The 15,024-nt window shown below is 34.2% G+C and overlaps 2 protein-coding genes across 4 annotated transcripts; one reads left to right on the top strand and one right to left on the bottom strand.

Annotated features, from left to right (window-relative positions):
- Positions 1-382: 382 nt before the first annotated feature.
- LOC120014854 (protein yippee-like) lies at positions 383-3,138 on the bottom strand. 3 transcript variants are annotated; one of them, XM_038866945.1, is made up of 6 exons: positions 2,977-3,138; positions 2,728-2,873; positions 1,191-1,234; positions 891-999; positions 746-801; positions 383-651 (listed from the first exon to the last, which is right to left on the bottom strand). In XM_038866945.1, exons 2-6 carry the CDS (start codon positions 2,821-2,823, stop codon positions 567-569), a joined length of 390 nt encoding a protein of 129 aa, XP_038722873.1. In that variant the 5' UTR covers positions 2,824-2,873; positions 2,977-3,138; the 3' UTR covers positions 383-566. The 3 variants fall into 3 exon arrangements, with proteins under 3 accessions (XP_038722873.1, XP_038722872.1, XP_038722874.1); XM_038866944.1 differs by having other exon boundaries at positions 567-651; positions 2,728-2,878; XM_038866946.1 differs by having other exon boundaries at positions 567-651; positions 2,728-2,849.
- A 1,162-nt stretch (positions 3,139-4,300) lies between these two features.
- LOC120014148 lies at positions 4,301-6,415 on the top strand. The gene has a single exon (XM_038866069.1). The coding sequence runs from the start codon at positions 4,301-4,303 to the stop codon at positions 6,413-6,415; it is 2,115 nt and encodes a 704-aa protein (XP_038721997.1).
- Positions 6,416-15,024: the final 8,609 nt, after the last annotated feature.

The raw sequence follows: 15,024 nt of genomic DNA, 5'->3' as shown, positions 1-15,024 counted from the left end.
ACTCATGAATTGAAGTGGTTCACATTTAACAGTTATTAAATGAGATGGACAATTATCCATTTCTGGAGGAATGGTCAGTCCCAGTCCTGGTATTAAAAGCCCCTCTTAACCTAGAAAAAAGGGAAAGTATTTCCCAAGTCAAAACTCAAAAGGGACAACCGAATGTGCACTAAATAATGCAGAAACAATGGGGTGGCCTTATAGGATGGCATAGCCTTAGGGCGACGTTCAAATGGGAAAGGCTTATGGTGGATACCTGAGGAACATACATCATTCTGAGGAACATACCAATAAGATCATACATTAATGGAGTTTGGCATACCAAACAATATGATCATGTGAATAATAGTGTTTTGCATGAAAACAAAACCCAGATAAGAAAGCTGTGCAAGAAACCAATTCAGACAGATCTTTACATCAGAATCAGCAATTGAATGTTTACAATCATGTTATTTGACAGCAAGTTAGGAGAGCTGCCGAAACGAGGAAATGGGTTTCAAGAATTCACAAGACTTGTTGTAAAAGAGCAATAGAGGTGAAAGAATGTACAATTAGGAATAGGAAAATCAAACATCATCAGCATCACTTCCAGCAACATGTGCACTATGACTGACCCAGTAATGGCTTCCGTCGGGACCAGACACCTTAAACCTGATTAATAACAAACCCATCCAGTCTTTATTTTCAGTATCGGATTCAAATTAGAATTATTATAAGTTAATCCAGAAACTAGATATACACTAACCGTTCAAGGACCGACTTTCCTTCCTTGTACTTCTGGCTCTTTTCATGGGCAGTCTCCTGGAAGAAACCATCCAAAATTACTAATAGTAACAAAGGGGGTAAAGTATAAACACCATGCTTTGCAGATTTTTGCCTCCCAATCTTACATATTTCCACCCCACGATTGATCCACATCCAACACAGAAAATGTCAGCAACAGTATGCATCCCAGTCATCATATGCCTCTCTGCTTTCTCTCCAATGGTAACATTCACACTGTCAAACAATGGGAGCTGAGAATTGCATAAACCACCTAAAGACTAGAACATTAAAGAAAATAACAGTTATATTCTATCTTCTTCTCACTCTTCTCTCTCTTATTCGAACACACTGCTGAACTTGCTTATGTTATTCAATATGAAATTGATAACATAAAACGATGAGGGCCAAAATAAAGGAAAACTTACACCTTATTGAAGAGATAAGCTTTCCCATGCCGACATTGGAAAGACTGAATACAAGAACACAAGCAAGACATTTAGTCAGAATACTGCATATATAATATCCCCAATGAACATTTGTTGGACAATGAGAAATTGAAAAAAAAATCCTCTGATACATGGTACTAGCATTAATAAGTGATTGATTCAGCATATTATACTCTACGCCTCGTATTAACTACAAGTTGTCAATCTTCTCACTGGTTTATGCATCTCTTTATATCATAAAGCTTGACACAACACAGGAATGCAAATTGTATATAAGCATCATGTGCTTGGAGACAATAAATTTAATAAGCATGAGAAATATATAGACCACTGGCAAGAAAAAATCTATCCCAGCATTGAAGCCTGATTGACTCTCAGGCATTATTTTTCTCCATCTGATTGTACCATGCTATATTTTCCACAAGATTCCTGAACATCAATACTGTTCAAATCAGTTCAACCAAGATCTTTTCAAGTTTTCCTTTCCCCCATTATTCGTTTTGCAGTAATCAAATTGCGGTTTGGAACCAATCCATCCAAGATTCATTGTCTTCCAAATGGTTTGACATAGTAGTCCACCCAAAGAATACCTATCAAATTGCATTCAAGTGCCATATCATATACGCCCTTGAACTTTGAGGTCACAAAACCAGATACATACAAATGATTCTTGAGAATAGATATTTTAGTAGGCTGGACAATAGTAAGAACAGACTAATTATTCAAATAAAACAGTGTAGGAACTAGGAAGGCCAAATTAAAATTCATATCATAGATATAGAGCAACACATATTCCTTTTTGCCTTCGATATGGCTCCTTCAATCTTTTTAAAGTATTCCATGATATCTATCATCAAACTTATTGCATTCATTGTAGTGGGCTGTCTGATAAACATGGGAAATGAAGGTAGGATGCACTTATCCAGCATAAGATTTGATTGCAAAATGAAATTAGCAATTGAAGAAACACCAGTTTACCTAAAAGATTACAAAAACCACTAAGATCCTCCCAGAATCTACCTGTCATATTTAATATAGTTGTTAATGGTGGAAAAGGTATTACACTTATTAGAAAATTACCATGTTTTATTGAGACAGCAAGAAGTAGAAGCATTTTCAAGCTTCCAATACATCAGATGAGTAAAGAGAATAAAATGGGATATCACCACCACAGAGTCTAGTGGATCACAACTGAGGCAAACATACCAATTTAACTCAACTTTCCTGATGAGAACAGCAATGCAATTACAATGACACATCAATACTCTCATCCAAATACACAAAACACTAATCAATTCTTCACTTCTCACACAGCAATCCTCTAATTTTTTCAGTTAAACCTGATAAACGACCACAACATATACACACTCGCATGAACAATCAAGGAATTCGCAATTCTCGCAAAAGGACAGCGTGGATCAACCACCACAACAACACCCACAAGAAATTTCGTCAATAACATCACGAAACTACAAAGAACTGGATAATCAACAGTTAGTTAGAGATCAAAAACAACCTTAGAGACAATATCTTCATAAAGAGCCAAATGGGTCCTGCAGTGCTTGCAGCTATAGATCTTCCCTTCCAGATTCACCACGAACAACCTGCCCATTTCTTCTCTCTCTCAAATCCCAGATCCTAGCAGAATAATCTATATCTTATCTGAACTGAAAAGCGAAATTCAGAAGCAATTTGTACATGAAGAAAAGGATATGCCAAAGGAAAGAGAGAATTGTTTGAAGGAAATGATAGCCCTTACGCCTACCTATATGTTCTTCTCGTGTCGTTGAGTTGCTACAATGGTGAAACCGAGAAGCTAATTACATTTTCACAAATACATCACGTATATCACTTGCTTCAATCAAAAGTGGAAATCTGACAAAACAGCTTTTTTAATTTTATTCTTAGACAATCGCAATGGTGATTTTTTATGTAAAACCACTCTAAAATATAGCTACATCACCCTATGACTTGTCAACTCACTTGTCAAATAATAAAACCACTCTAATGTAGATACATCACCTTATGACTTGTCAACTCACTTGAACTCGTAAAAAATTACATGATTTCAGAATCACTTTTTTTTTTTGGCTTTATCTTGCTCTATTTGCAATGGCTCTATTTGTTTTAACGTTCAAATTTTAACGGTTGTAATTTTTTCTATTGTAAGGAGAGATGTTCTCCACTTCTTCCATTCTCCCTATCTTATTTTCGTCATTTCTGACAAAAATGAATTTGGATCACTTACGAAGTTGGGTCGAAGATCTGCGATTGTCAAGTGGTTCTAGTGACGGTCAAGTAAATATACATATTTTTTTACTTTTTCATAAAATATTTTTATTAATTGCATATGATAAGGTGAATATCTATTATTGGCAGGATGATATTTTCATAAAACAAGAAGACGAACATGTGGAAGAAAGTGAAGACAATATAGACGTTGATGTTACAAATGAATTTTTCACTAACATGGTATGATAATGCTGCGATTTACCACGAAATTTATTGGCTTCAAGCTTCAATTTTAGGGTCAAATTTCACACATTAACATTTAATTCCTGACTAACTTTCTTAATTTCTATATTAATTACTATATCATCAGGTATTCAAATCGCGTCAATCCTTAATTGATTGGGTTCAAGACGTTGAACGTAATTTGGGATTTATCATTGTCATTAAAAGGTCAGAGATTGGTGGATTCGGAAAGAGACCCAAATTGTAGTTACATTGTGATCGCGGTGACACATACAAAAATAAGACGTTGTCGACAAAATTTACTGGCACCAAAAAAATAGATTGTCCTTTCAGACTGAAAGGAGTGAAATTGAAAACAGATGATGATTGGATGTTAAGGGTGCTATGTGGAAAGCATAACCATGCCGCTGCATTATTTATGGAGGGACACCCGTATGTCGGTCGATTATCTGCTGTTGAAAATGAGATACTAGTAGATATGTCAAAGAATTTCGTGAAGCCCCGAAATATATTGAATTCGTTGAAGAACCGTGATCCCTACAATGCATCCACAATTGATACTATATACAATGCACAAGAAGATTCGGGCGGCAGAGAAAACTGATAGATCTGAAATGCAGATTCTCATGAGCTTCCTACACGAGTCTGGGTACATTTTCTATCATCGTACCAATGCTTTAACTAATGAGCTCGAAGATTTGTTCTTTGCATATCCAGGCTCGTTGGAATTATTGCGTGCATTCCCGCATGTGTTATTGATGGGTGCAACGTACAAGACAAACCGGTTTAGGATGCCTCTCCTCGAGATTGTTGGTGTGACTTCCACAAATATGACATATTGCATAGCGTTCGTGTACTTGAACTCAGAAAAAGAGGAGAACTACACATGGGCTTTAAGGTGTTTACAGTCAACAATGGAAGAGTGCACTGCTCCGAGAGTTATTGTCACGGACAGGGAATTGGCGCTTATGAACTCGTGTGCAGTGGTATTTCCAAATGCTACGAAATTACTTTGTACCTGGCATATTTATAATAGCATCGTCAAGAACTGCAAGTCATTACTAAGAGAAAAGCAATTGTGGAATTCTTTCTACTCCATGTGGAAAACGTTGTTGGAATCAGAAAATGAGTCAGTGTATCTATGCAACTTGTCATATATGCAGGTAATTTTACAAAACCATCCAGCTGCGGTTAATTACATCGAAATTGTATGGTTGACACCATATAAGGAGATGTTTGTGTCTGCTTGGACCGATAGCTATTTGCATTTCAGGAACCAGACTACTAATAGAGTGGAGAGTCAGCATGCCAAGTTGAAACGCTATTTGGGTTCAACACAGTCGAACTTGAAGTCTTCGGTATCGTTCATTCATGAGCTCATTCGAAATCAAATTTCATCGATCAAAGCCAGTATGGAGAAAAGTAGAAATATCATACAACATCGATTTAGAACCCAGCACTTTCGAGAATTATGGGGTTTTGTTTCCATCTACGCATTGGATCTAATTTCGACTGAATTTGAGCGGTATGAAGTTGTTGGACAAGATTCATATGTCTGCGGATGCAAGTATAGAAAATGCTACGGTCTACCATGTGCCCACGAGATTGCAATACATGTGAATGATGGTCGACCTATACCACTTGCTTCCATTGATGTATTTTGGAGGAAACTTGACTTGTCGCCATGTGTTTCTCTACTCAATGATGGCATTGATTGTGCCGTCGAGGTACAAATGTTCACAGAACAATTTAAGAAGCAGTCCAGACTGGGTAAATTCAGTCTACTAAGGAAGCTGAGGGAGATAATCAAACTGTCTACAACTTCTGTTCAAGAACCAGCTGTTAAGACAAATACTCATGGACGCCCACCAAAGAAGGACAGGGTGGTGAATACCAAGCAAACGACAGTTATTCATGATCAAGAACCAAATAGACATAGTTATTCGTACGACCGCCCCATCTCAAAGCAAAAGGCAGTTATTCAAGATAAAGAACCAAGTAGACACAGTTATACATACGAATGCCCTTTCTCGAACTTGAAGTCAGGCACATCGATTCAGGGAAATTTGTCTGCACAAATGAGTTCAAGGTCTGAAAGGATAAACTACTCCGTAGATGGCTATGTTCGTCAATTTCCACCTATATTGCAAGATTACATCAAACAAGTAGAAGATGTAATACCTGATGGAAATTGCGGCTTTCGAGCAATAGTTGTCTGTCTTCGTCTTGGCGAAGATGCATGGGCCACCATCCGGTATAACTTGATGGAAGAGTTGAACACATTCTGGGATCAATATGTTGCAATATTTGGCAGTGAAGAGCGAGCATATCATATTCAAAACTCATTGAATTTCTTTGCAACAGATAGAGGAGCACCGATTGAGCACTGGATGACAATGCCATACATGAGTCTCTTAATTGCTTCGAGATATAATGTCATACTACATGTTCTTAGTCAATTACAGAGCTTGACATATTTGCCACTTCGATCAACTCCTCCGCCGCTATATCAACATGTTGCTATAGTTATTGGGCACGTAAATAATAATCATTACGTTCGGATTGCGTTGACAGAGGGTTATCCGATGCCTCCCATTATGTATCAATGGAAACACTTCCGGTATGATTGTGCAGCTACATGGGCTACATCATATATGGAACAACTTGATGCGTATATACAACATACTCGTTCTAGGTTCCCTCCCGAAACTATTGTGTTAGAAGATTAGGGATGTAACATGTATTAATGTGATTCAATAAAATAATTATTTTACTTTATTATAGTAAATAATTTTTAGAGAACTTTATTTGTCAAATAATTTCGAATTAAAAGAGATGTCAAATAATTATAGAGTTGTGAAGCCTACAAATGATTATGTTAATTGAAGAGGATGATGATCAAAGGGTTGGCAAATGTTCAAACGTAAGCGGCAAATGTTCAAACGTAAGCGGCATATGACGTTTTTCTTTGAAGATAAACAGGATTGAAGGAAGGGGACATGAGGGATAATTGAGGGATAATTTATCAATTCATGTCAAATTGATATGGACCCCACAGAATTGATAATCGAAAGAAGAAGTGACATGGAATCTCTGACATGAAGTGTCATTCAAACAAAAAAAATATTTAAAAAATAAAAAAAATTGTCTACAAAAGGGAAGAAGTGACATGGAATCTCTGACATGAAGGGTCATTTAAACAAAAAAAAATTAAAAATTAAAAAAAAAGTCAGCAAAAGTGAAATATTATAAAGGAATCTCTGACATGGGGATGTATTTACCGAAAAAAGAGGTTTGAATACCAAATTCCATTTTTTATTGGAATATGGATAATGTATGAAGATTTGTGTTTTGTTTATCTAGTTGAGAATAGAAATAAGATGGCTTTTGTATTCGTTTAATGATGTAAATTTGATGGCTTAATTTTTGCAAGGTTTTAAAAATCGAACCAGTCATAGGATCGGAAAATTCTTCGGTTCAAGATTCAATAGTTCAACCGGTGTTCAACCCGGATTCGACCGGATTTAACATAATCATTATTATAAATATTTATTTAATATAAATGATGATTAAAAATATTTCATATATTATAATATTCATAATAATATAAAAATCAATGTTATCAGACCCGGATCGGCCCGTCGGTCAGACCGGTTAAACCGTAACATTTCACTAAAACCGGGTCGGTTCTCTTGTTGAACCATATAAGCAATTAGCCCACGTTGACCGGTCAAAACCCGTGAATTTATCAAGGAACCGGAAAACCCACTGTAAATGTGTCTTTCTCCACACCTCACTTTACCAGCGTTACTATCCCCTCAACTTTTTTTATATTAAACTTTCCAATCATTTTCTCTCTCTGTTTCGATGTGGGACTTTTGCTTGTAGGAGATGACTAAAGGACAATAAAGAAAGGCTGCTGCGTGTCAAAATGTCATTTGCAATCTCAATATAAGGTTGAAACTTGAAACTTGAAAGTACCTAGTAGTGAACCTATCGCCTACATGCTGAAATGAATTAACTAATTCTTTTATTCTTCATCTTTATAACTTTATTTTGGCATTTTATTACTATTTTTAATGTACATTTTTATAACTAATTTAGGCTTGAGGTTTACTAATGTCAGATATGCTACGGGTATTATATTTTTTGTCTTAAACTTATTAATTATCTTGATTTTTTTGTTGATCTAATTGATATAAAATTACACAACCATATAAATTAAGTGAAGATTTTTTTATTATATTATTATTATTTATAAAAAATAAATTAATTAAAAATATGGGGTTCAACCCTTGACCCTTCGGGTCAACCGGTTGAACCTTCAAAAATTATTTTCACGGGTCGATGCGCGGGTCGATTCTGATAACACTGATAAAAATACATTATTAATATGTCTCTATTCAAAAATTCACAATCAGTTATAGGTCTTAAGTTTTCACAAAACAAAAAATATAATATATAAAATAATATAATAAATAAACAAGTTGTTATAAAAATTACGAAGGAGCATATAGTGAAAAAATTACAACCGATATATGCAAAGATATTTAAATTATTAGATATATATTTATTATAATGTATCTAAAAAATAAATGTGCAAAAATATTTTTTACAACTCAATATGACATTTTTAAATGAATATAATATATATGATAAACATCATATTTGAGTGTGAAATGCGTCATGGTTTGATGGTATGACAACTTTTTGATAAGGTGAGAGCATCGTTTCGAAACTTGTCAAAAACATATTTTATTCATATACATTGATTCGCATGATCCGGTTCACATGGACCGGCTGGTTTAACCGGTTTGACCCGAAACTGTCACACCAAAAATGGTCGATTTGAAAAAAGATCACCATTCGAAGCCAAGCCCAATCATCGATTGAACCGGTCTGACCGGCCAGACTGATCCGATTTTCAAAACATATGTGTATTTCATATGAGATTTATCAATTGTGGCCATTTTCAGGGTCAACTAACCTCCATGGCTATATGATTGCCAGCAAAATGCCTCAATTGTATATTTTTTTAATCCATGAGCCATTACTTTAGACAATAAAATATCTCCATGGGACAACAAAAAAACATTGTTGTGAATGTTCTTATTTGAAGTTCTGAAGCCAATCGAGCCAATCATTATTTCTTTTTCTTCAAAAAATTTAAGCAAATGTGATTTTTGTAAGATTTCATCATGCATCCCTTATTTGTCAAATAAGGGTTAATTATATTTTCCAGTACTAAAAGAAAAAACTTGTTATGAATTAATCACACATAAAAAATAAGGTTTATTGCCACATACATTTGTTAGCCAAAATTTGTTTGACTAAATGTCACATAAGTATAATTAACCATACTTGTTATTATGAAATGTCTAACATAATTTCTTCATATATCAAGTGTTCTATAAATTTTTTTTACAAAATGTCGATGTAAACATCTGCACTACCCATACGTCAGCAACTCCAGACGCAAGGGCGAACCCAACTCACGAGTGTATGGGGTTAAGTTTATACATGAAGCGGAAAAAAATTGAGGGATTTTGGGGGTGGCACCCCTGAAATTTTTTTTGAGTTATTTATTAATTATTTCTTTAAAGTATGAAAAACAACACTAAAAATCAAAATATTATAGAACTGAAGTAGTAATAATTGAAAATTGATCCACAAATGTTGTCGATAATTTTTTTATATTTGTGAAAGTGGATTATCGGGCCTTTTTACAAGGACTCTATTATGACTATCAAAGGATAAGTTATGGGTCTTTAAAATACAATACTAATAATTTACAAGATTAACCTAAGCTCATTTATTGGGCTAAGTGATGGGTCTCTAAAATAGATACTAATAATTTACAATGCTAGACTATGCCCATTTATTGGGTTTAGTTATGGGTCTTTAAAATACAATACTAGGAGCATCCAAAGATGTAGCATAGACAAAATTTGTAGATGTTTTCAAGTGTTATTTTTCCCCTATTGTGTGCATGTAGTGCTTAACTTATCAAAAAAGTAACATTTCAAGTATTTGAAATACCTTCTATTGTACCCATTGTGAGCATCTAGCACCCCATTTATAGAAAAGTATTATCTCAAGTACTCCAAAACCATCTCATTGTGGATGCTCTAATAATTTACAAGACTAGACTAAAACCCATTTATTTATTGGACCCTTTAAAATTTTTTATGGGGTTATATAGCCCATTTAGCATTCAGGAAAATAGCCCAATTTTTATAAATAGGTATATGAAAAAAAAATTGTAGGGTCAATTGACCCCACTCATTTTGCCTTGGGTCCACCCCTGTCTAGATGCTAAGTTGGATACTCACTCTCCCCAAACTAAAGAGGTTATGGGTTCGAGTGGGGGATGTGAGATATTTTGCTGAAATAAATCCATGAGGGGAATGTAGGAATGCCCGTAGTGGTATCCCAGAGCGGACAATACCTAGATGCAGAAAGTGTATCCAAGCATCGTGACTTCGGCTATATAACCTATTTTTTAGGGGCAATTGCCAATAAGGACACAATTGGAAAGACATGTTCCAATAAGGACAATAAAAAAAATTTATTAATAAGGATAAGGCTCATTGAATTACCTATATGTCCCTCTTCATTTAAAAAATTATAAACTATTCATTGGACGCTTTTCATATCTATATTTCTCTATGCATGACATCATTGGTTTTGATTTTCTTTTCTTAAATGAAATTTCAAAACAATTTATCTCTCAAAATACATGACATATTTTGAAAAAAATTTATATATATTCTACATCAGTGTGAAAAACTCTTTCAAATAATATCCAAAGAGATGAAAAAATCTCGCATATAAATTTAGTGCAAATATAAAAAATATTTATTTACAAAGAATATAATTTATCTGCAATGTATATAATTTATCTGCAATACATAAAAACTATTTATCTACAGAGCATATAATTTATCTACCTAATATATAATTTATCTATAGTGCATAAAATTTATTTATCAATAATGTATAAATTTATTTGCGGTGTAAATTTAGTACAGATAAATTTCAATATATACTAATCATAACAAAACCACAACAGATAATGCAAATAAATTTAGTGCAAATAAATTCGTGTATATACGATTCACAGTCCGCGCAAACTTTGAGTCTCAATTTGACATCTAAAATATTTGAATCTTCAAAAATGTACTAGACACAATTATTTGGGATGAGCACTATATGCACTCCACGTTTTACTAAGTACACCTCAAAATCTCATGAAAATGTCAAGTCTTAAAACACCCCAATGTCCCTACCATTTTTAGCCTCAAATCTTCTCCTCCTTCCATGAAACCCTACAAACCCACTCATCAACCAGGGGAAGCCACACTTTGCGGACTTCAATCGAGGTTCAGCTCTTTGAGACTAGCGAGTGAGCCAATCGAGGAGGGAATCTTATCAGATTGAGGTTCGAAAGCGAGTCATGAATTGAACTGGAGAAGTAATTGTTGGATAAATCCAGAGTTTGTAAGAAAGGCAAGTTCAATGAAGCACGAACCGACTTGACCTGCATAACCTGCCTGGTCAAGAGCGAGTTCGATCACGCGACTTGATCTAGCCCCCACATTATTTACTTGAACCCATACATGAATCACCCAATGAAGAGATTGTCACACAGGTCTACACCGAAGCACGAGCTGGGACTCACTGAGTTGAGCTCCACCAATGTGCTCAAAAGTATGTGGAAAGTTTTGAAGAAAGAGGAGATGAAGAGGTTAGTTACAAAAGGCATGAAGAAGAAGAGAAGGAAGAGCAAGGATCAGAGAGAGAAGAGAGAAACCTAAATGGAAAAAGAAGAGGAGGCAGAGTTGTAGATTTAAGGTTTGAAAAAAGGGGTGCAGATTGAGTTTTTAGAAAACCCTGAGAATAAGGTATATTCAGTAATGTTATGTTTTTAACTGTGGTGCTTTAAGATTTTAGTGTATTTAGTAAAATTTGATGTGCATATAATGTTCACCTTATTTAGGTCTTAGAGTTTTGTTTCGAAGCTTTATAAATTGTTTCAATCAGAGCTCAAACGAGTAAATTATGACTGTTCGAACACACTACTGTTAGAAATACAACTCCAATGCGTAACTTTTGAGTCTTGATTTGACCTATAAAATGTTTGAATATTTAAAAATATATTAGACATAATTCTATGGATCTTTGAGTCTTCTTTAAAACTGAGTCTTCTTTAAAACACCATAAAAATAATCTCAATTGGAGCTCAAACAAATGAGTTATGGTTGTCCAAACACATTGACGTCGAACACACTGATGTCAAAAATATAGCTCCGATACGCAACCTTTGAGCCTCGATTTGATCTTTAAAATATTTGAACCTCCAAAAATATATTAGACACAATCTATAGGTTTTTGAATCTTCTTTTTTGAATGCCATAAATTGTCTCAATCGAAACTCAAACGAGCGAGTTATGACTCTCCAATCACATTAATGTCAAAAAAATTTTAATTGTTGAAATTTAGAAACAAAGCAAGGACTGATAGTAGTATGGTCAGTAAAAAAGATATGTTAAGTAATCTTTCATTGATGAAATAAATCTTGTCCACTTATAAACCTTATTGCTAATTAATCATATTTTTAAAAATTATAAAATTCTTTTTAGGACAAAAAAATAATTATCATCATTAATTCTTTTGAATTCTATTCATACCAAATTCGTACATGAAATTTTCATATAGTTACGTGACAAACTACTTGCTCTTTTATGCACTAGACAAGAGATATATCATTTCTGGCTGTTGGGGATACAAGTGTTTGAGTTATAGATGATGTATGTGTTCAATTGTGCCAGGACTTGATATTAGTCCAAAGATTTTGATATGGGGTTGCACCAAATCTGACCTGTCACCAAACGAGTTGTGTGCAGTATGAGAATACAAAGCTGCTGGTTTGAGGTTGCCTTCTAAGAAAATGACTTAAAATTTGATTGGTCTTAAGCAGAAAAATGAGACGATGGAATACTAAGATCGAAATGAAAGAACTTCTATTGAAATGAGATGAAAAACAACACATTACTATAATGTATCATGAATTTCATCAACTGGGAATACATCGTGGAATGTATTGAGCCGTGTTTTATAAGTTAAAATAGAAACATAGTCGCGAAGGTTACAACCACAGATGCTTGAAAAGAAAATGGCTAATCTAAGAACTAGTTGGCCTGAGCCATGCTAATTGTAAAGATAAGTGATCTGAGTCATTGCCTAAGACAGTATTGTGGTCTTCATATCATGTTTCCCTAGCACTTCCTTGACATTTTCTATCATGGGAGATCGTGGGGAACAATCTTTTTGCTGGTTACTTGAATTGCTAGGTCAAAACTCTTTATAACCACAACTTTCTCATGGTAATGGGCATCATGGTGAGAATGGTAACGCCTCCATCTCTAAGGTCACGTCCTCTTTTATTCTCCTCTGAAAGTCTTGATTATTATTCTACGCGATTGAAAAATGCAGGAGAGGTCAGCCTGGCTATATTATCAATTTAAGAAATTAAAAATGACATTTTCAAAATATACTTTTAATTCAAGAGAGTAAATTTTCAAATATCTCAAAACTTACTGTTCAAGACCGTAGAAATTTCAAGTACATAGAGTAAAGGTTAGTCATAGACTAATCCCTTACTAGGCTTAGTCGTAACTAACCTCAAGTCACATTTCATAGTATGGGTTAGTCATAACCTAAGCTCATACTAGGTCTAGCCTCAACTAGTCTTGAATCAATCAATTGTCTGAGTTGGTATAAAACCACTCATTTGGCTCAATCATCCCCTCAATCAGGCCAAGGTTGGGGGTAACTATGTGCACAAGCTAAATTATATTATTCCACGTATCCATTCTTCAAGTTCTCAACAATGCAACAACAGTACATGAATAGTTTTCAAAAACAACATTAAACCAACACAATATTCCTTTTTTAATGGAAAACAATCACTTTTCATACTTCATACACAAAATTATTTCCCAAATCATATTTCACCAAAATTTCAACCTTTCAATATCACTATTCACGAGTAAAGATATTTTCTTATCATTACTCATTTTCAACTATCAAAAATAATCCATAGATACATATCTCACAAACGATAATTTTTCTTTCGTAAACAATTCTTCATAAAATCAAATTCGCAAACATAGAATCAAAAGAATTTTTCATATAATTTTATAAGACATTTTATAAAAACTCAATAAAAAAATTTAGTATGTTATAGCACAAGGGTGTCTCACCTTATAGCGTCTACTAAATCCTTAAGCATGTGCTTTCCCTTTACGTTTATCGAATACCAAATCGAGACCTTCGTCCACTTACCCTATTTAATTAAATAAAATAAATATATCACAAACAACCTTAAGCCATTAATCAACACCAAACATAATCCATACAAATTGTACTAATCACCAAGTAACTCATCTCACCAACTCATGCTCTCACCCGAAACACCAACTTGTTTAAAAATAAGCTTACCATCTCATACCATCATCAGACTAACCGAAACAAGAAAGATAATGTAACACGTACAATCTACCTTCTCACCACCCTTAACAATTTAAAACAAGGCATATTTTATTTAGACCTACACACACTCGATCATTATTTTGTCTCTGTGAATTTCGTCCACCTATTTACTTAACTCAAACTTCATTCAATTAATTTTATATTAAAACAAACGTGTATTCAAGCTATCAAAGATTGCATGCATATATATATATATATATATATATGAAAATTCTCAAGTGAGGGATCCCTCACTTTATTTAAAATAAGGGATCCATCTAACACCATTCATTATGTGTAAGTGTGGTCCCCACACGTGATGGGATCCACGCATGAATGGTGTTAGATGGATCCCGCACTTTAAATAAAGTGTGGGATCCCGCACTTGAGAATCCCTCTATATATATATATATATATATATATATATATATATGAGTTGATTTCATGCAATTTATTAGCTCTAGTCTAAGCATATACACTATGGTCCAAAATGTATGTAAGATGGGTCATTATGAACGAAAATCAATTTCCATCACAGACACCCCACCATCAACACATATTCATTAACCTTTACTAAGAATATCATAAAGTATACCCTCTCGTGAACCAACAAGACTATACTATAGTTTGCTCATATCAACCTACGTAGAAATCACAACATGTTTACTTAGCTCCAATTATTAGAGAAGCTTACTAGAAATCAGTCCTTGAACAAAAGCTTGATCCAGGTCGATCTAATACCTCACTACTGAACAAGATAATGCCAGCAGCTCCTGAACTCAACCATTGCAAAACAAATCTTAGT

This window comes from Tripterygium wilfordii, chromosome 14 (genome assembly GCF_013401445.1).
Source record: "Tripterygium wilfordii isolate XIE 37 chromosome 14, ASM1340144v1, whole genome shotgun sequence".
Lineage (NCBI taxonomy): Eukaryota > Viridiplantae > Streptophyta > Magnoliopsida > Celastrales > Celastraceae > Tripterygium > Tripterygium wilfordii.
Note: the sequence above shows the minus strand (reverse complement) of the source record. Positions and strands in the feature narration are given on the sequence as shown.